The sequence below is a fragment of the Grus americana genome, chromosome 16 (genome assembly GCF_028858705.1).
Source record: "Grus americana isolate bGruAme1 chromosome 16, bGruAme1.mat, whole genome shotgun sequence".
Lineage (NCBI taxonomy): Eukaryota > Metazoa > Chordata > Aves > Gruiformes > Gruidae > Grus > Grus americana.
In genome coordinates this window covers 14901050-14921768 of record NC_072867.1, presented here as the reverse complement: position 1 = coordinate 14921768, position 20719 = coordinate 14901050, and the positions used below count along the sequence as shown (strand labels likewise).

General features: G+C 42.3%; 1 protein-coding gene across 6 annotated transcripts in view; it reads right to left on the bottom strand.

Moving 5' to 3' along the window:
• The window catches only part of MLXIP (MLX interacting protein), a 52438-nt gene that overhangs the window by 15319 nt on the left and 16400 nt on the right, over positions 1 to 20719 (bottom strand). For 4 of the 6 annotated variants that reach the window (XR_008579563.1, XM_054844728.1, XM_054844727.1 and 1 more), the window contains exons 2-9: positions 9335 to 9441; positions 8912 to 8997; positions 6754 to 6843; positions 6441 to 6482; positions 4990 to 5161; positions 3922 to 4011; positions 2461 to 2552; positions 1646 to 2309 (exon numbers count right to left, since the gene is read on the bottom strand). Coding sequence is in view for 5 of the 6 variants with exons in the window: in XM_054844728.1 (XP_054700703.1) it covers positions 1646 to 2309; positions 2461 to 2552; positions 3922 to 4011; positions 4990 to 5161; positions 6441 to 6482; positions 6754 to 6843; positions 8912 to 8997; positions 9335 to 9441 (1343 nt within the window). In the remaining variant the exon portion in view is untranslated. Of the gene's footprint in view, positions 1 to 1645; positions 2310 to 2460; positions 2553 to 3921; positions 4012 to 4989; positions 5162 to 6440; positions 6483 to 6753; positions 6844 to 8911; positions 8998 to 9334; positions 9442 to 10206; positions 10513 to 20129; positions 20325 to 20719 lie in introns of those variants that run through there. The other 2 variants (XM_054844729.1, XM_054844730.1) reach the window with 2 other exon arrangements.

Sequence of the window (20719 nt, the reverse complement as noted above, 5' to 3'; positions counted from 1 at the left end):
CAGGCATAAATGCCTCAGTTACAAGTACTGATGTTTATTCTATTGCCAAAAATAAAGCTCCAGTCTTCACATAAAATCTGGATTTAACCTCTGAGCTTGGTGTCCCAGTAGTTTAGGAGCACTGGGATCCCTGAACACATGCTGCTGCCAGGAATGAAAAACAGCAACAACTTTAAATCCAGATGAGAAACAAAGCTATTTGTTTTGATGTTCTAGAAATAGCTGATGAAGAATTGGGAAAGTGATATACAGGGTGAGGAACAACCCAGGAAGCACTAAGAAAGCTAGGAGCAAAGGCTTTCTGAAAATGAGTTGCCTACAATGCTTTACTAGGTGAGAATGCATGTCTTGACTGCTGAAGGTACATGGACTCTTGCTTTATAACGTACTATAAACAGAAACACTGCCATTAACACTCTAGTGCTATTAATCATGGACCAACTTGTTCTCACTGACATGCTAGAATTAGATCCCTGAGTCTGTTCTACTACTGAACAGTGATTTTTTTTTTTTTTTGGTGGGTAACCACAATGCCAGGCCCTGGCAGACACACCTACTCCTTAGTAAAGCCTGATTAACAATACTCCTCCAGGCAGGGTTTTTCTTGGATTATTGTTGCACATTTCAGGTGGCTTAAGTCACTTGGCCCTCAGCCAGCAGAAGTCTAAAACCAGTGTGCAATAATCCCTAGAAAAAGTGTACTGCCTGTCCTGCTCTAGCCTTGAGCTTTCCCACAAGAACCACCACAAGCAAAACACTCCGCTCACGCTTGCTATTCTTAGCCTTGTGCAGTGCCACCCCCAAAGTGGAGGTCCCAGCGTATCAGTCAGTTCATACTCTGAACTGAAAACCACGTGCTCCTGACAGCATCTTAAGAGTCTGTAGACCGCTTGATACAAAGATCTCCAGCTCCCCCTGCTTGTTCTTAGTCCTTCCCCACTGGAAGGGCTGATTCTAATCACCCTGGTTCTGCTAGGGAGCACTGATGGTGGATGAGAGCCACGCTCCCATGCTTCCATCTGGACCAATGCTGTGGTCCACTTCAACAGCTGCTCCCTAGCCAACACTGTACTCAGTCTCAAAGAGTTTCAGGCACATCCAAGACAAACATCAGAATACATCCAAAGTATTACCAAAGGATGTACACCAGTACCCTGGTGTCACAGAGTGTGATGATGCACAAGCAGGCATAGTGACTTGTCCAGGGCAATCAGATGAGTCAATGATGAACAGATCTGCCATTCTCCATCCCACACTATTTCCCTACCACCTCCTACTCTACTGTGGTTGAACAGTCTGAGGGGCAGAGTTAATCGGAACAGCATTAAACATCAAAACCAAGGTTTCTATGGGGCAGGAGCACAGAGCTCTAGTCATCCCATGTGCTGATGCATCGATACAGCCCAGCACAAATTTTACGAGGAGACACCCCCCCCTTTCACAGGTTGGCTTTTCACACACACAACCAAACTGCTTCCAACCCTCGCAGCAGTCCAGAACATCCCATTGAACCAGGGGTTCCTTGGACACCCTCAGGAAGCTATATTTTTACTTATTATGTAAGCCAAGAAAAGCAAGAAGGTCTCTCTCTCTTGCTAGTCCCACTCAGAAAAGAAAAAAAAGTCACCCCACCAGTGCTTCTCACCTGGGGTGATGAAGGCATTCTTTAACAATAAGGGCACTGTTTCAGGCTTCGGAGCAGGCACTATTTTTTGTGACTGTTTGGGCCTTGTCCCAGCACTGGCCAGAGGAACAGCTTTGGGGAGTGCAAATGTCAGTTGGGACTGCAGCTGGGGCCGGGGCTGCCCCTGCAGGACAGTAGTCTGGAAAGCCAGGTTACAAGGCACTCCTGCACCTGGCTGCTGCGTTGCCAGGACAAGGTTCTGGCTCTGGCTGAAGGTGGTTGCGGGGGCATTGTGGGTCAACGTAGCGGAAGCTGTGTGGGTGATAACTGTAGATTCACAGAGGCCAAACTTCTGGGTTTCTGGTGCAGCGAACGCAGCTGGTGGAGAGCTTAAGCTAGAATTCAGAGGCACTGCAGGCAACGGGGACTGGTGCTGTTGTGTCGCAGGTTGGAGCAGTGGCAAGGGTGTCTGAAACACCGGCATAAAAGTCTGTGGCCCGCTGAGAGATGAGTCGGGAGTGAAGTCTGCTGGCTGGATGAAAGATCCCCCGCTTCTAATGCTGGAACACTGGTCAGTGCCAACATCAGGAATGACAGGAGCAGGTACTGAGGAAGCAATCAGTCCGTCACCGATGTTCCCTGCTGGAAGTGTGTTGGGCAATGAACCTGACGGCAGGACAGGAGACTGACAGAAAAGAAAAACATTACAGATTCAGACATGGCCCCCGAAACTCTTGTCTGAACTCCTCCTGAGAAGGACATGGCTCATGTTTGAGTCTTCATAGCACACATGTACCTGAGACGAGGCTGTTTTAAACACTGAGAACCTCTCTTACCTGGGAAGAATGGCTGCTGCTGTCTGTTGTAGCTGAGCTGACAGCAGACACAGAAGGGAAATAATTACTGGAACGACTGGGCGTGAATAAATCTGAAACATGAAAAGTCACCTATTAATTTTCTACTTTTCATACTCAAGGTACAGCATTGCCAGATACTAAAATTCACAGGAATATGAATATTATTTAGCAAACAATGAAACCAGAAGATTTTTGCTTCATACAACTGCTGCTAACCGAGCAATGAATTGCTGTCTTCCAGAGGAACTGATCTCTTCAGGGCAGACTTCTTCAACTTTCATGCAAGCTGAGGACAATACAAAAATCAGTCTGCTGTTTAAGGTTCACCTACACACAGATAGCCAAGAGGTGATTCTCGATGCAGTCCCACAAAATTCAGTTATCTGATGCAGACTGCATGCAGGCCCAGCAAAGAGATGTGACATGAAAGCCATGGAGCTGTTGGAGCGAGTCCAGAGGAGGCCACAAAGGTGATCAGAGGGCTGGAGCACCTCCGCTATGGAAGCAGGCTGAGAGAGTTGGGGTTGTTCAGCCTGGAGAAGAGAAGGCCCCGGGGAAACCTTAGAGCACCTTCCAGTCCCTAAAGGGGCTACAGGAAAGCTGGAGGGGGACTGCTGACAAGGGTATGGAGTGACAGGACAAGGGGGAATGGCCTGAAGCTGAAGGAGGGCACATTTAGATGAGATCTGAGGAAGAAATTCTTCCCTGTGAGGGTGCTGAGGCCCTGGCACAGGTTGCCCAGAGAAGCTGTGGCTGCCCCTGGCTCCCTGGCAGTGTTCAAGGCCAGGCTGGATGGGGCTTTGGGCAACCTGGGCTAGTGGAGGGTGTCCCTGCACATGGTGGGGGGTTGGAACTACATGGGCTTTGAGTTCCCTTCCCTTCCAACCCAAACCAGTCTGTGATTCTATGATTCTATAACTTTTGACTTCCACGAAGATTTGTAACCATCAAAGCTTTCAGTAGTACTTTAATGTCATAGGTAATTCTTGAGTACCAGAAAATGTTCCAAGGTAAACGAAGTGTTAAATCACTTCATCACATAGAAGTGTTAAATGGGAAAACCTTGGTGATTTTGTGAGCTCTCCTGTCCACCTCTGATGTTCTATCTTTAATTGCTCAATGACTTAATGTCTAAATGCTATTCTTTTCAAAAGCAAATTAACAACCATGTTCAAACCTTGGAATAAACAATCCTAAAGTGACTCTCAAACCCAGGTAAGTAAAGGATTGGGGTCACAGTAACAAGGGAGTCTACCCACATAAGCATTTGCTTGAAATAATGAACAATGAAAACATTTATCAAGTGTTCTTCACCTTTCACTCAAATCTCCTGGCTTCTAAAGAGAGTAGGTATCTGCAACGTTTATTCTTCTGTTAAAACCTAGCTCATAAATCACTGCAATTTAAAAGAAATTAATTGACTATATATATGATTCTTACCCTGAAAAGGCTCAAAAGTATCCATAAAATCAAAATTTGGCTGGAGAGGAATAAGCCCTGGTTGAATCATGTCAGCATTTCCTAAGTGTGCTGCAAAATTCAGGAGACAGATTAGATTAGCTTCACGTCACTCACACAGGAACAGCAGTAGGAATATAGCATTTGGCTAGAACACCAACACACGCTCCACAGCCAGGCTTGGCCAGGATGTTTATAGAAAAACTGCCGCTGAAATGAACTGAGCATCTGCTTTTCTTCAGAACTACAGCACTGTTCTGAAATCAAAACCACTGAGGAACGAAACTTTCAACTAGTAAAATGGAAGAGGCAAAACCAGAAGGCTCGAACTAACAACTGAGGATTGCCAAGCTTGGATGCCTCCTGCTCCCAAACCTCCTGTCCTGTCCTGCTGCACAATACATAAACTTGCTGGGAAGCATAACCTGAACCACCACAGCTCATAGCGCACCATCTTAAAATAAACCATCATCCATTTCATTTTGCCTCAAGTACTCCTCGTGTAAACCACAGTTGGTCTGGAGTTGCTCAGACAGCTTAGACATCCATGCAGCAAGGATGATGCACAGTGGACATCTGCTATTCAATCAGAGAGTCAGAGCCTTCAGTTAGAGAGCATTCGACAGAGCTGTACAGCTCTGGGGATTGTTTTTAGGGGAGATGTGACTGGCACTTGTTCTAAGGGACATAGCCAAAGGAAAATACATAGGCACTCCCTTAAAAATACACACACACGTACATGCTTTGAGATAAATAACAGTGCCTTCACCACTGATAAAGGTAAATACTGCTCATTACAGAGTTATTCAGAGCAACATTAGAGGACAATGCCAGGAGCAGCACGTAAGAAGCTAAGATAGAAATTAAATTTGGATGAATAACTGGGATTCCATAATCTATAAAGCACAAGAGCTACGTTCTCTGAGCTATTTTTAGTTTTATCAGCAAAGTAAGATAAATTTCTTAGGCAAGACTAGAAGAGCAGCAAAGCAACAAACCAGACTTCTCCTAGAGGTTCCCACTGCAACATAACTAACAGCCAACAAATACCTATGTCCCTGGAATTTGGCCAGGAAACCAGCTGATGTGAAGACAGTGTGGAGAACAGCGTGTCGGTGAACTCTGACATAAGCATATCCGCATCCAAGAGGCTGCCTTCCTCCATAGGGACGGGGGTTTCTCTGCCATACCTTCTTTTTTGCCAGAGAACCACATCATCATCCTGCCAAAGGAAAGGAAGAAAAGTCAGGCTGCCTAGACAACGCTAGAGCAGTCTGGTGCAGATACATAAAAAACACTCTTCATTTTTCACATTTTTAGAGAAAGAAACTTTCCTTTAGGAGCCATGCAAATGGACTGAAAGAGATCAGTGATACTTCTAATACACCAACAACTTCAGCTTACTGATTTGAGTAACAACAGAAAACTTCAGTTGAATACCATGACACTCTGGGAAAGGTTTTTGCCCAAAAATCAGATGTTGACTAGAAGGACATAAGACAAAATAACTTCATCAACAGTTTCTAGTTTCATTGATTACACATAATATTTTTGCACCTACAGTTTAATGACTTTAAAACAACATGCACAGCAAAAAACTCGAAGCAAACAACTCCTGAAGTTTATCTGAATGTCTGAGATGTAGTTCAGTGTAATTGTAATCTGACTTTGCACAAGGTATGCTGATATTCTTGTGGGCACTTTCAGACCATGAAAAATACAACGTAATGTGACTTGGCTTACCCGTCCTTCACTACAGGCTAAGCTAAATTGCATTGCCTTGCATGTGCTGTAGACTAATAGCACACAGAGTCTGGTTCTTGCAGCTGAGCCAACATGCAGCTGCAACTACATCAACATACCATGATGGTGCATGGAGCTCATGGCCAAAACAGCTCAGAGTTTTGTGAAACTGGAACAGATACAGATTTATACTTAGCTCCAAAAAGAAAAAAAAAAGAAAAAAAAAATCAGAACAGTGCTTCTGATCATCAGCTTATATGCCCAAAGTAGGTTTGATGGCTTTAGGGGGCATACTAAATGGTGATACCATTGTTCCTTTAAACATTTTGCCTTTTTTAGGATTCTGGCACATTATTTGCCCATGTTGTGGGAAGCAGAAAGATCTGCAACACGTAGCACACACATCGTCACAGATCCAATTACACAACCAAGGCAGTAGTGCCAGCTACGACTCAGTAACAAGATGAAACGACATGCCAGACCTCCAAGAGACTGATCTTTCTGGGTACCCAATACTAATTCTCATTTCTTCTGTCATAGCACTTTACATTCAACCTCTCCTCCAACCAATTTAAGCTACAAGTCTTACATTGCTCTCTAAGGCACAGAAACATTAAGGTGTCTAACCTTAATTAAGGCTTAAGCAAGATGCTTGTCTTTAGATTTTAATCAATGCAAGCTACTGCATGTTACAGCTTTGTTACTTATTGCGGCTTCTACAAGCATAAATGCTGCCACTTATCAGCAGTATTACCTACCCTGACCAAACTCGAAAGATCTTCATCTTTATGTTTCTGTAACTGCAAAAGGAGAACAAAACAGATGTTAAAGTCAGAACAGGTCCTGTATATGCCAGCAGAAGACCTGATTTTGCACAACTTTTAAGACCCGATCAGGCACAATTAGTCCCTGCACAATAATTTTTAGTGGGACTAATCAGATGAGTATGTCTGTACTAGCTTATCATCTGTTTTAAGTGCTCTTGCATGCCAGCAAAAGTGACATCAAAACTCAGAAAGCAACAACATGTTGATCAAGTTCAAGTAAGCTACTTTGTGTAAACCAACAGACCCTTTTCTTGAAGTATGTTCTCCACTTGTGGTATTCCCTGATGACTATTTCAATTCTTCGTTTCCAGTACTTCCCTTCTGTTGCAATGGCCTGAGAACACAAACACATACCATGAATTACATAGAATCACATAATGGCTGAATGTTCAATAAATTTCCAAGCAAATATTCAGGCAGAAAAAATGCAAAAGAAAGCATGCTGATTCTGTTTGAGCTCATGCATCAGCAGCCCACACTGTCCCAGAGTTCAGCTATCACAGAGCAAATCTGACTACTAACTTCATCTTTCTCACAATAAACAAACAAGAGATGATGTCTGACTGCACTGTCAGCATCTCCCACATCAGCTCAACCATAACCAATAGTTAAGAAATGGCAAAAAAAACCTGTTTAAAATGAATTTACTAAAATATAACGTATAAAGCATACAACACCCTGTTCTGCAGAGAACAAGCAAAGAGAATTTCACAAGGTTACATGAACTTGCACACACCTACACAAAAGCTGTTAAGAATGACACAAAGCAACAGAAAACTGATGTCCAGCTCAGGGAGAAGTGTGACCTTGCAGGCCACATACTCATAGCAACAAAAGGATCTGAACAATGTGGGTCTTTAATGTATCACAGATAGCAGTGTATAAGTTGGGGACAGCAGAGAGCCTTAACACCACTTTCTTGTGTTTGAGGTCATCTTTCAACACAAACTTCCACACTGTTCTTTCAAAAACCTGAGACAGTTCCACAAGCTCATCTGAAACTCCTTTGAGTTATAAATTATTCTAGAGTTATGCAGTATATAGAGAGTGACATACTGCCACATCAAGGGCCTCACTGGTTTTCTGCAAGGAGCCAGAGGGCAGACATTCGTTTTCATTTATGTTTACCAGAACACAAAAACTAAAGCACACAAACTCATATTCGCTCTCTTTGTGAAGTTACCCTGACAAAGAAAAATAAATTGCTTGTTGTTTTGAAACCACACCTCATAAATTAAATAAAACACAGAAAACTCTCACAGGATCACTTAGATTCAATCCTGAAAACAGTCATCACACTGATTTCCTACTAACTCCAGCAATCTCCAGCCAGACACGAACAGTGGCTGTCAAAATCTTAACTATTCAAATCACACTTCTATGACTTATGTCTCACTAAACTAGAACATAGACATAAGTTACATAGATAATAAATGTCTGGTTGCACCTTGATCATCTCAATGTGATAAACTTACAAAAATGGGTTCAGTCTGCTTTATATTAATGGTTCCTTCTAAACAAAGACAACAGAGTGAAGAATTGCCGTGCTGCTCTCATATATAGCAGACTAGAAAATCATAGAATCACAGACTGGTTTGGGTTGGAAGGGAAGGGAACTCAAAGCCCATGTAGTTCCAACCCCCCACCATGTGCAGGGACACCCTCCACTAGCCCAGGTTGCCCAAAGCCCCATCCAGCCTGGCCTTGAACACTGCCAGGGAGCCAGGGGCAGCCACAGCTTCTCTGGGCAACCTGTGCCAGGGCCTCAGCACCCTCACAGGGAAGAATTTCTTCCTCAGATCTCATCCAAATCTGCCCTCCTTCAGCTTCAGGCCATTCCCCCTTGTCCTGTCACTCCATGCCCTTGTCAGCAGTCCCCCTCCAGCTTTCCTGTAGCCCCTTTAGGGACTGGAAGGTGCTCTAAGGTTTCCCCGGGGCCTTCTCTTCTCCAGGCTGAACAACCCCAACTCTCTCAGCCTGCTTCCATAGCGGAGGTGCTCCAGCCCTCTGATCACCTTTGTGGCCTCCTCTGGACTCGCTCCAACAGCTCCACGTGCTTCTTGTCCTGGGGACCCCAGGGCCCAGGGCTGGATGCAGTACACCAGGTGGGGTCTCACAAGAGTGGAGTAGAGGGGTAGAATACCCTCCCTAGACCTGCTGGTCACGCTGCTGGTGATGCAGCCCAGGACACGGTTGGCTTTCTGGGCTGGAAGCGCACATTGCCAGCTCATGTTGAGCTTCTCATCCCCCAACACCCCCAAGTCCTTCTCCTCGGGGCTGCTCTCAATCCATTCTCCGCCCAGCCTGTAGCTGTGCTTGGGATTGCCTCGACCCATGTGCAGGACCTTGCACATATTATAAACTCTAGAGCTCATTAGTTTGGTTCCTCAGGTTTTACATACCTCTGGTCGACGATGTTCATCGACATCCACAGAGCCATCCAGTGGAGTCACAAAGTGGCACACTGGATTCTTGCGCTTCTCCAGATCTGAAACAAGAATGAAAATGTAAGCGCTCAGCATGTGCAGGATCTGCAGTGGAGCCACTTCAACGGCAAGATGTGGAAAAAAAGTCTAGCCAGGGTTCCTTCTAGAGAACCAACAGGAAATGGGGAGATCTCGGGCCGTGCTTGGACCACTCAGTACAGCATCTGTGTGGACATCTCTAAGAAAGCACTGATCCAGTGACACTGCCTTGACAGCCTCCAAGACATCTGGACTTTCAGAGCTTTTCTTTAGACAGTAATTTCAATTCTCTTGGTTCTTACATATATATGTCTCAGAAAATATTTTATAGCAAACGACACAACCGAGCATGATACTTACACTGCATGTACCATGCCCTCCAGATGGCGTTATTGAGACGGATTTTATCTCTCCACTGAAGTTTTAAGCCTTTAAAATTTTTCCATTTTGGTGAAACCAGCTTTCCACTGAAACAAAACAGACAACAAATCATTCTGCTTTCAGTTTTTCTCTTCCCACTCCTTTCAAGACAAAGCATCCCCCTAAAACTGCCAAACTATCAACAGGAAAAAAAAAAAAAGTACAAGCCACACTTGGCCAGTGACCACTTTTGCCATATGCCGTCCATGGCGTAATGACCTAGATGGCAGGGATGAGTCCAGTTTTCAAGACTCCTTCATGTTCTCACCTGCCTGCTAAGAACTGTCCCAACTGGTATCATAACTACCTTCAGCAGGACTGAAACTCATTTCACCCACACTTTTCTCCTTGCCAGTATCCCACTAGCCTAAGAGCTGACATCAACTGAGAACAAGGTAACTCAAAATTAAGCCCAAAACCTGGCCTAGAGGCTTCTGCACGTTTGGCCACATACAGTTTTGGCTTGGATTTTGCTGAGGATCTGGATGAAGTCAACATAAGTTCATTTCTACAGTTCCATTCAATTTTCTGGGCTGGTAACATTGGAAAGGAAGAATGAAATGCCATTTCTGGCCCAAGAAAAACCATCACCCACCAATTCCACAATGCTGGTAAACACAGCTGGGCACAAAGGATGACCAACAGGGTAGAAATAGTAACTTTTCTCCAAGGAAAGGAAAGGCTGGAAAGAGAAATGGCTTATGTATGAACAATCCTGGGAGGTGGGAGGTAGACGGAAGGAAAAAGGAAGCAGCAACAGGGACTCCAGTAAGCACTGTATAAGCACAAACTACACAGCCCTTAAAACACACCTTTATGAATCATTGATCCATGTCACGTAAAATTGTCCCACAAGCTGTACTACTGACAGAGCAGGGGAAGCAGGAAATATTCATCATGTAGCAAATTTCAAGCCACAGATTAAAGTATAGGTATTGGCCTATCCCAGGTTATCCCTCTCATTTTTTGTGGTTTTAGTCATATATCTTCCTAGTTTACGTCTCCTTATGGTGTTTGTGCATCCTTGCTACAACAGAAGCAGACCAGCAATACAAAGTGCAATCAATACAACACATGCAAAGGCAACAGATTCATCTTGAAACATTACGAGCATCAGGTGGAGAGGTTAAGGTCTTCTGCAGTGAAGAGTACACAAATGATAGGAGCAATATTACCTCCAAACACTTTGCTCTCTCAGAAAAGATCACCGAGCATCTGGTCAATCAGGAGGGACTTCTACCAGGAACTGCAGTGGCACTAGAGAGATGTACTAGACGTGGCCCGTGCTAGGGCACTGTATATTTGCTATCACACATTCAGTACAAATGAACTCAAAGAGCTGAATCACTCTTCCGTTAAAGTCCCTGTTTTACACTTAAGCTCTAAAATCACTGTGAGAATAGGAAGTACATCCTACAGAAGTGCCAGGCACTTCCCTTGGCTTGCCCAAGGCCATGCAGAGGCAGGCCTGAAGCTGGAGAACTCCTCATTCCCAGTTTCCTACTTGGTCTGGGAAACCTCCTGATAGCAGCTCTTTTTAAAGAAAACTTGTAATAAAACTTGTAATACTATAAAACAAGCAAAAAGTCCTCACAGCCTACACAAAAGAAGCCAGAATGCCAGAGCTGCCAACAGTAGGATATTAAACCACCACTTTCTTCAAGCATTTGGCTCATCATTTCTTTTCTCCCTTGCTAGCACCACAACTGCTGTTACCACTCAGGTATTCCCACAACCGCGACAGTAACAGATGAGAACCTCAGCCAAATGACAGGTAAAAACCAGCTAACTCTACTCTCTCAATTTTACTACTATGTATAATGCCAGTTGTAGCAACAGGTTAAATCACCATCAGGTGAGCTGTTGCCCGACAGTAAAAAGATTACTTTTTTTCCCTCTTCATCCTCTTCAAAAATAAACTGTTATGCTTTCATACGCACAGGGAAGCGGGTATGAGCTGCACTAAAAGAACAATTCACAGCAGCAAGAGAGCAGATAAGTGACAAGCTTGTGAGTGTGTGTTCACGGCAGTCCATGCCCAGCTGTCCGCCCAGGGAGGATGCTGTATGCTGAGCCCTCTAGGCTACGCTGTAAGGCTCTGATGCAGCCTTTGGGACTCTGGTGCTTGAGAAGAAATAAAAGTACAAACAAAACTTGGTACACAAAACAGAACATTGGCTCCCTCTAAGGCAAGTAGACTTGCTGGAGCAAGCAACTTCACTGACTGGAAGTAATAGTAAACCATGCAAACTATTTGCAAGGAATAGGAAAAACAATTATTAATGTACTTGTGTTATGCTCTGTAGCTGGGCTCTAAGGCACTCCATACAACCACACTTGGTATGCACACTGAAGACTAGGAAAGCCTTCTGGATTTTTTTAAATTTATTTTTTCAATATTTTTTTTTTGGTGCTAGTACACCCATGTGCCACTCTGAAATACATCTCTCAAAACCCCACTTCTAAGTTTCAAGACTCTCTCAGTTCATGGAAAGATCTCCAAATTAAGTATTGTATCTCACTGTTATCCAGCTGCTGTGGGTCAGGGCAGACAGTGAATCTCCATCTGTTTAATATTTTCCCCATCTGTGCAAACTATCTCATCACCTTCACAGTGTTCACTGCACTACCAGCTCTGCCTCAAAATCATTGCATATCTTATCATTCCTTTTAAACCCAGATTAAAGCACATCTTTTTTTCTGTTTCTCATATGTACATTAACAGTTTGGAGACAGGAGATTAACGTGTTGATGCATCACCAACTCTGACAAAATGCCCACATGCCTTTGACTAAGAAATCTGTCAACTTAATGTTCATCTCTTCATAGCTCTGTGTGACTGGACAGTTTGCCAAAGCAACAAAACTCTAATAATCTTCACTCAGAATAACAAGAAATGCTTTTCTAGAAAAAACCTAAAAGGAGCTGTAATTAATTCTTGTACATTCTTTGCATCTTCAAAGAGTCAATTAAAACTGGAATTAAAACACAAATAGTTTAAAACATTTTCTATTACATTCTTACTAAATGCTAAACAAAAGTAGTGCATCAAAAGAAGGAAGCGATTAAGAACCTATTCTTAAAATAATTATTATTTTTAGTTCCCATGGGAGCAAAGCACAAGTCCAGCTTGAGGTCATAAGTGAAACGGCTTTAGCCTCAGTGGAGAGGAATCAGCATGAAGCTGACAACAATATTTAGACACTATTCCAAATTCCAAAGTCAATGGAAAGTCAATTACTTGGAACAACACTGTGACTGAGAACAGCTGCCTAACTGAAACTCATCTTCAGATTTTAAAGCAGCAAAACAACAAAAAAAACCAAAGGAAGAGACCCACTGGCTGCTGCTCCTGCCAGCTCCCTGTCTCTTAAGACCTCCCCGACTCCTACAAGAAATGCAGAGCAACTTGTCGACCAGCTAGACGGTCACAATGTACCTTCGAGCATAAAACGTGGACACATGGTCCTCAGTCTTTCTACAACGGCTGCTGCAACTCTGCAGGAGTGCTGGCTCCAAAAAGGGGAGGAGGAGAGACTCCCAAGGGGGGCTTGGACCAAATTCTGCACGGTACAAGCCAGGACAGCTGCATCCACATCAGCCAGTGGCATGACCAGAGGATGCTGGTGCCGCACAGGCAGTGCCCAAGGAGAAGAGCACAGAGGGAACTCTCAGTTGCATTCTGCAGGGCTCATTGCTGCCAGAAGCACAGCCTGTGCTGCCCAGGATATGCCAGCTCAGGTAAGCAATGCTGGAGGAATATGTGATTTTCATATCTTCATCGCTATCAAACACAGATCAAGTCAAAGTGGCTGAAAACCATCTGGTGGATAATGTGCAATAAATACATTCCAGCAGCTCAGTTCCCATGTCCTCAACTGATTTGATCACAGCAAACCAACCAAAAATGCTTCAGCCGAACAGCCAGCAGAGCTGGAATTCCCCTTGGACACGGGGGCCCCGACGTGCTTTGGAGGAGTCGCAGTGTTTTCAGAAGAGAAGCTGCAGACAACCAAGGCTGCCACTTCCATATGCTGCAGCTTTCTCCTACGAGTCCTGGATATGCCAAGAGAGACTCGAGTCCATTCCCAAATTGTTTGGTTTTGGGTTTTTTTTTAAATTGTTTTGTTGTTGTTGTTGGGTTGGGGTGTGGTGTTTGGGGGTTTTTTTGGTTGGTTTTTGGTGTGGTGGTTTTTTTTTTTTGTCCCACCCCCCACTTTTTCCCAGCTTGGGACCTACCTCAGGCAACTGAGATTCAAGCAGGCAGACAGATAACGCAGCACTGATCTGTCAGAGTAACACAACTCTGTTTTTAAAACTCTAGTGAAAGCAGCTGTGTTTTAAACACAATTACAAGCCTTCATACATCACAAGATTTGCAGCAAAGTACAAGAAACAGACGTCCATTCTGAGTGTGACCTGATTAAAGAGTTTGATTTTTAAATTTTTCTTCAATCAACTGAAATGTAATTAGGGAGAAGGTATGTATTCTAACATAGTACAAAACAGATTTTACCCTGGCAATGTCCATTTTCATGTGAAGTTTTGCCTCTGAGAATCTCATAATTTTCTTCTATGTTAATAATACCCCAAATAAAGTATTTCAGGCACACACAGGCAAACAGTACCTATGGAGGGTTCTTCCATTCCCCTCTCCATATATTTTTATTTCTTTTAAAGACTGTATGTTAAAGGGTTGCCTTCTACTGGTGATTAGCAATGAACAGCATTTTAAGCGTATGGCTAACAAAAATTATCTAGAAGAGCAGTTAATGAATGATGTTACAGGATATTTTAGTGAGGCTTTTGACTCAGTAGGGCCAAGGCAAATGGGTGACCTTAACAGGTATGGGGCACATGAGACGCCATTCACAGCTGTTAAGATGACTTCAAATTTAAACCAGTAGCTCTCTATAACACTGAAAAACCATTCAATCATTAAACTAAACGGAAAAACTCCTGTCGACATCAGTAGAAGTGCAATCAAGCTCTGATACAAGATGACTCACAACAGAAGAATCCCCTGTTCTCCTCCCTTAAATCAGAGGATTTTAAGATGGACTTCAGTCAACATAAAACCACGTGACACAGCCATCCTCTGGATTTGGACAGAAATGGACATTTATCTCTGTGCAAACCCAGAGGTTTGGGGGCTTTTTCATGACTAACTAGCATTAAGAAACACTAGCATTTTAAGAAACACTGATTTCTACAAAGAGCACTGAAGGGGCAGAGAAGGAAGGTTTAAATATTAAGATAAATTCCACCCAAATCAAGACAATCTCAGAAGGCTGGTCTGGTCATCTTACAGAACCTCCGTTTAATAGGTGGCTTGAACACACATTGATTAAATGGAAATTATAGACTATAGTATGGTAGAACTTATGTTCTCTATATACCTAAAATGCTTTATTAAGCTGTTTCTTATTCAACTTGCAGTTCCCCATCTTTTATTTACCTCAGAAATGGTCAAAACAGTACTACAGCATTACATTTCAAATCCTTTTCTAATAGAAGACAATAGGGAAGACTTTGCTATAAATACCAGTCTGAAAAATCCCCTTCCCCCATTCAGAAAAGAACCTAAGTTCATTCCCCACACCATGACATATAAATGTTGCTGAGCAAGGAATTTCAGCTGGCAAGCTATCTTGCGATTGTAGTCAACTAAATGCTGCACAAAATAAGAGGTCTTTAAAATACCCTGTGAGGAAAGAAATGCATGATCTCTTGCTTAAAAATAAGGAAACAGTGACACTGAATTACATGCCCATGGCTATGAAGTCTATGAGTGACAGCACTAGAAGTGGGGGACAGATTTTTTTGATGTACTGCCACACTCTGCATATAAAACCCTCATTTCCACCCTCTCATCTTTCACTTGTTTTGATATGTAGGGACAAGGCAAATCTCTGGCTAGAGTTGGCTCTCTAGCTCAGAAGTTGTTATTTTTTTATTATGCACTCGGACAGCACCTGGCCTAGATCTATCGTACATGGAATTTAAACATAAACCTCTTGAGCACCGCGGCTCAGATTCCACAGGTCTGACCCTGCTGCCCAAATATATATTCTCAGCATACATGGCAAACCTACCGTGAAAAGCAGCTACTGCAGACCTGCAGGAATCACTTCTCATACAGACCTTAGGGGTCTTGTGTACTATAGATGCAAGCAAAATATTTTGTTTTCAAATTTGAATTTTGTAAATTCAGTTTACAGGAAGGAGCTATAGAAAAGTATTGTGTTTTCCTGTTTAGTTAATAGACTCACACTGCACTTGTGCTAAAAGACCTCTTTTTTTGCCTTAAGTCCCATCTCAAAACCCACTTCCTCTGTGCCTTCCCCCCCCCTCAATTCCTTCCTGTACATGATCATGCAATCTTTTGAGGTAGACTACCATCACCTCCAATAAAAGGAAAAAAAATTATGAGGCTCTTAATTTAAGCCATATTAAAAAAAAAATCTGATTTGATACTACAGTAGCTAAATCAATTAGCTTTTTCAGCAACACAGAAAAGGAACTTTTTGGCTTCTCCCCAGCATTTTTTTTTGAAGGCGTGGTTTTAGTTTGTTTTTTAATCTCCAATCTGTTTTGTTGGGGAGTTGGGCCTGTCAGCTCAGCTCTCCAAGAGCCAAAACTAACAGTGTTTCCCCAAACAAAGGTTCATTCAGAGAATCAGATTATATGCATTGTGTGCTGGAGCAAAGAGGCAGGCAAGTGAAACAAAAACATTTCTACACTGAGTGAATGTGTGTAGGACTTGCGAGGAGGCCATGCTTTAGCATCTTACTATTCGTACCTACAAAGTTAATCCCAGTTGCAGCCCCAGGATACTAATCCCAGACAGAGCTCATTTTAAAAGCAAGCATTAGGGCAGCTCATTTTCTGGGTTACCTAGTTCACCCTCCTTACCTGAAATCCTCCCGCAGTAGCGGACTCCAGGTTTACAGAGGGATGTTATACTGCCCACACTCCACAAATGACAGTAGGGAGCTTTGTGCTGAATTTACATCAAACATTTTAAAACAACCCAAGCCTTCCCACTGTTTGATTCATCTCCTTTTAAAAATAATACTTCAATCTCAAAGACAGAGATACTAGAACGGACAAACATCTTTCCTCTATCATGAGCGTTATATATTCAGAAGTGTTAGAAAAATAAAAAAAAAAATCAAATTATCCACTGGCAAACTGGAATTGCAACACCTGCCAAGGAACACGTTATCTAGAGTGATTTCACCCAGGAAGGCTGAGGTATGCACCTCCTGAAAAGGAACAGGAAAGTAAAAGATCCATCATACACCAGAAGCAAACATTCCTCCCCCAATGAATGCACTATGAACCTTCATTTATTTATTTTACAAATTGAACATTACTTTAAGCAAAGTTTGGAAGTTTAACTTCATTTGCATAAATGAAGGTTCGCATTGTCAGGGTTCTTGCTCTGATAAAGACCATGTCTAACACTGGTGACTCACGAACAGACTCCTTAAGTTGTGGCATGCTGAGTGCTACCCTGGCTTCTATCATCAGACCTGTGCTTGGCCAAGGCAACATACTGCAGTCTCCTCGGAGAAAAGCAAGAGCTGAAAAACTCACCTTTTGAGAGTATTATCGCATCTACACTGACAGCTTTTCATATCACCATTACGCCAATCAAGGAAAGGAGTTTCGTGTTGTAGTTTTAGCCAAACATAACATGGCCAAGATCTGCTATATGAAGAGGAAGGCTTGCAGACAGCTGGGAAGGACTGCTGGAGAGATGCTTTCAACAGAAGCAGGTTTAATGCAAGTTATGAAAGGGTGAAAAGAGCGCTGAACAGCACAGGACGAAGGGGAGCATAAAGAACAGTACAAATATCAAGGAGACTTGGAGGCTATAGCGTCCTTCATACAGTGTCTATTTAAAGACTCGGAATATTTAGACAGTTTCTCATTTCCAGTCAGAAATCAAAAGATATTCCTAGAAATGTTCCTGCTTTTCAGACATCTGTCCAACATTGACTCACTTTACTACTGAACTGAGACAGGAAGAAAACAGAAAAAGCTTCGTAAGTAATGTCACTAATTTATCAGTGAAAAGGCTGAGAAACAGGCCTCGCCATCACCATCTATCACTGCTAACTCTTGAGCAAAACCTCTCCTTGATCCCTGCTGTACTTAAGTTGGCCCATCATGTACTTTGTAACTTTATAAACATTAAAACTTTATAAAATGTCACATACTTCAACTGTCAAAAATCAAGACCTTCTTTAAAGAACTACCAGAGACACCATCATGAAAAAAGACACTGCCATACAGAACTCACACAATGCTTTGAGATCTAGGGTCAGAGACAAGTATCACTGATTTCATTTGCCCAAATCTGGAATTCCTGGATGGAGAGCAGTTGCCCACAGCCACAGAGCGTGTCAATGGCAAAGCGAGGACAGAACACCAGCCGATCATATCCCAGCCACACACTCCATAAAAGAAATGCTACTAGTAAGACTAAGCAAAGATTAGATTTACATATTTCAATTTACACATTCCCCAGCTCTTGGTGAATTTTCCAGCACGACAGAATAATTTATGAAATATTTTAATATGCTCAGCATGAAAACAGTATAAAGGTAACACTGTAAGAACTAAGCCGACCTGCACCTGCATCATCATTTTAGTTGGTATTGCTGTTTCTCAACTTGTGTTTGATCGATTTAAAAAAAAAAAAAAAAAAAACCACAGAAGAAAGCAGTCTTAATTTTTTTCCCACTTGGCTAGAGAATTTAAGACACCATAAAATCCATTTTTATATCTGAGCCAAAAGCTTTTTTCTGTTTACAAATAAACATTAAAATACTAGTATTTTCTAAATTATTTCTGGGGTCTGCTAGGAACACATCTATTGGTCAAATATCAGCATGGGTAAAAAGGTAAGGTCTCCTCAAACCTTCCTTTAGAAGAAAGCATCATTGTAAACATCATCAGTAGTTAAAAATCTTACAATTAAGAGAGTTACAAAACTTTTGCAGTAATACAGGCTTATTATTTAAAAAATAAACTGCACAGGAAATTGTTCTGATTTTTGTTTAAATAAACACTGCAATCCAAAGTTTCTATTCTGGTATAAAACATTAAAAGACACAATCTATCATTTATTTTCCTGTCAGATTAGATGTAGATGTGGAAAATATACAAAGTAAAGATTATCACAGTTTTTAAGTATTCAGTTAAACCAAAAAATAATGTTCCTCTGAGGTAAGAACTAGTGGCTTAAACATGGCCTTGAACCTACACCAGCACATACTCTATACAGGGGAGTTCAAATCTCAGTCAGAATGAACACCAATGCATGTTTAATATTGAATTAGATCCTACATAAAAGGAAAATTATGGGAGTATACACAATCACAACAAAAGGCAGGAAGCATCTGAATTTATACATAGGTATCTTTGCACATTTGTTATTATGAAAAGCCTTTATTATAGGATCACAAGCAATCTGTCTGTATCTTAAGCCTCTGTGTACAGAATAGATGGTATGCAGCACATCCTGAATATTTAGCACTTTCATTGGCCAGCACGAGAAGCTGAAAAGTCCTTGACTGCTTAGCAACAACTAAAATATTAGTGTGTTATCAACATTATTCTCATCCTAAATCCAAATCACAGCACTCTACCAACTGCTAGTAAGAAAACTAACTATTGCAGCTGAAACCAGGACAGGGCCCCTCATGCCGTTTGCTTTTCAGTGCTCATACCTTGATTTATAGACTATTACTTAATCTTAACAAATTCCCCACAAGCTTTTCTACGGTGCTTTCACCCTCATTTTGCAGGTGGGAAACTCAGGCATAGACCTATTAACATTTCATCATCCACTTTGCTGATCTGGCCTATGTGAGATGACATGCTTGTGTTTGCTTGCAAAACTGCATCCAGTTCCTTACAATCTCACCAAGTTTAAACACAGTTTTGCAGGACAAAGCACTCCACTCAAACATGGGTCACCCCCTCACCAAATTTCAACGCCCTGCTCCGAACTTTAGGGTAATACAATCTTTGAAAAATGATTGGAACTTATTTCCTTTTTTTTTTTTTTTTAATACGGGCAATACATTTTCTTTCAGCTTTATTAGTGGAACAGACTAAATCACTTTGAACAACTCATTCAAAAAACATAGGCTCAGACACAGGGAAGTTCAGATCAAACAGTTAAACAACTGAAAGTACAGTTACACAGGAGGGATTAGTGGGTAAGAACAGGAGGTGCTACCAGTGTTGCCTACAGTAATTGCGGGGTAGGAAGGTGGGAAGTCAATTCTTTTTAATATTTTCTGTGCTGTGGCTTAATGTCTTGTGTTTTAAAGGACTCACCCTTGTAACAAAATGATCATGTTATCTCTGTATTTAAAGCAGTAAGCATGAAACCCGCTCACAGTATGCCAGACAGCTGTTCTCCGCCTGCAAGCACTGCGGGCCAAGTATTGAAGTCTATTTACTAGAGATGCAAAACTTCAAATCCAACCCCCTCTCCAGTTCCCCTTCCCTCTGGTGCTAGGATTGCAAGGTTCCTGTAGCTCAGTCAGTGTTGTGCCCTGAGCCAGAATGACCAGAAAATGACTATCCGGCATCATTCACAACATTATCAAAACTATTTTTAACACAACCAGCCTAAGAACTTTCATTTAGGGAACACATGCTCTATTCCTTGCCTGAAAGGAGCAGAAGACAAACATCAGCTTTAACATACCTTGCTAATACGCAATGGTGCGCCAGCAATAACACTGTGATCCGCAGCCGTGAGGGCTGTGACAGTTGCAAGATTTTCTTTGCTGCATCATCTTTACCAACAACTTACTTTCCAGCTCCTTCCCTGCTGTGTGCTTCCCGTTTAGAAAACAGCCACTGCACTCAATGCGCCCCTTCTCTGCATCTTGCCTCCTTGCTGCTTAAAGAAGGTTTAGAAGGTTTTGGTGAGGCAAAGGAAATAGTATATATCTAACAACGTTGCAGGTGGCATAACAAGGATATCATGATCAGTTCTACTGTGATCTCTTCTTATGAAATATGTTAGGAGGTAGAGGAACTTTCCTCCTGCTATCAACCGTTATGAGGATCAACACATTGTACTGATAAGCATATCAACAAAGCAATTCACATCAGATCAATACATTTGTTTTTCCTTGGTTTTGAAGTGCTTCCTGAGCGCTCTCTTGCACATGAAAAGCGAGAAGTGAAAAGTAAGAAGTGCCATTTTTAGAAAAGCTTCAATGTAAAGGGAAGTGATCCTACTCGCTTAGTTCACAGTCTCTTGGTATTTTCCACTTCTTCCTAAAACTT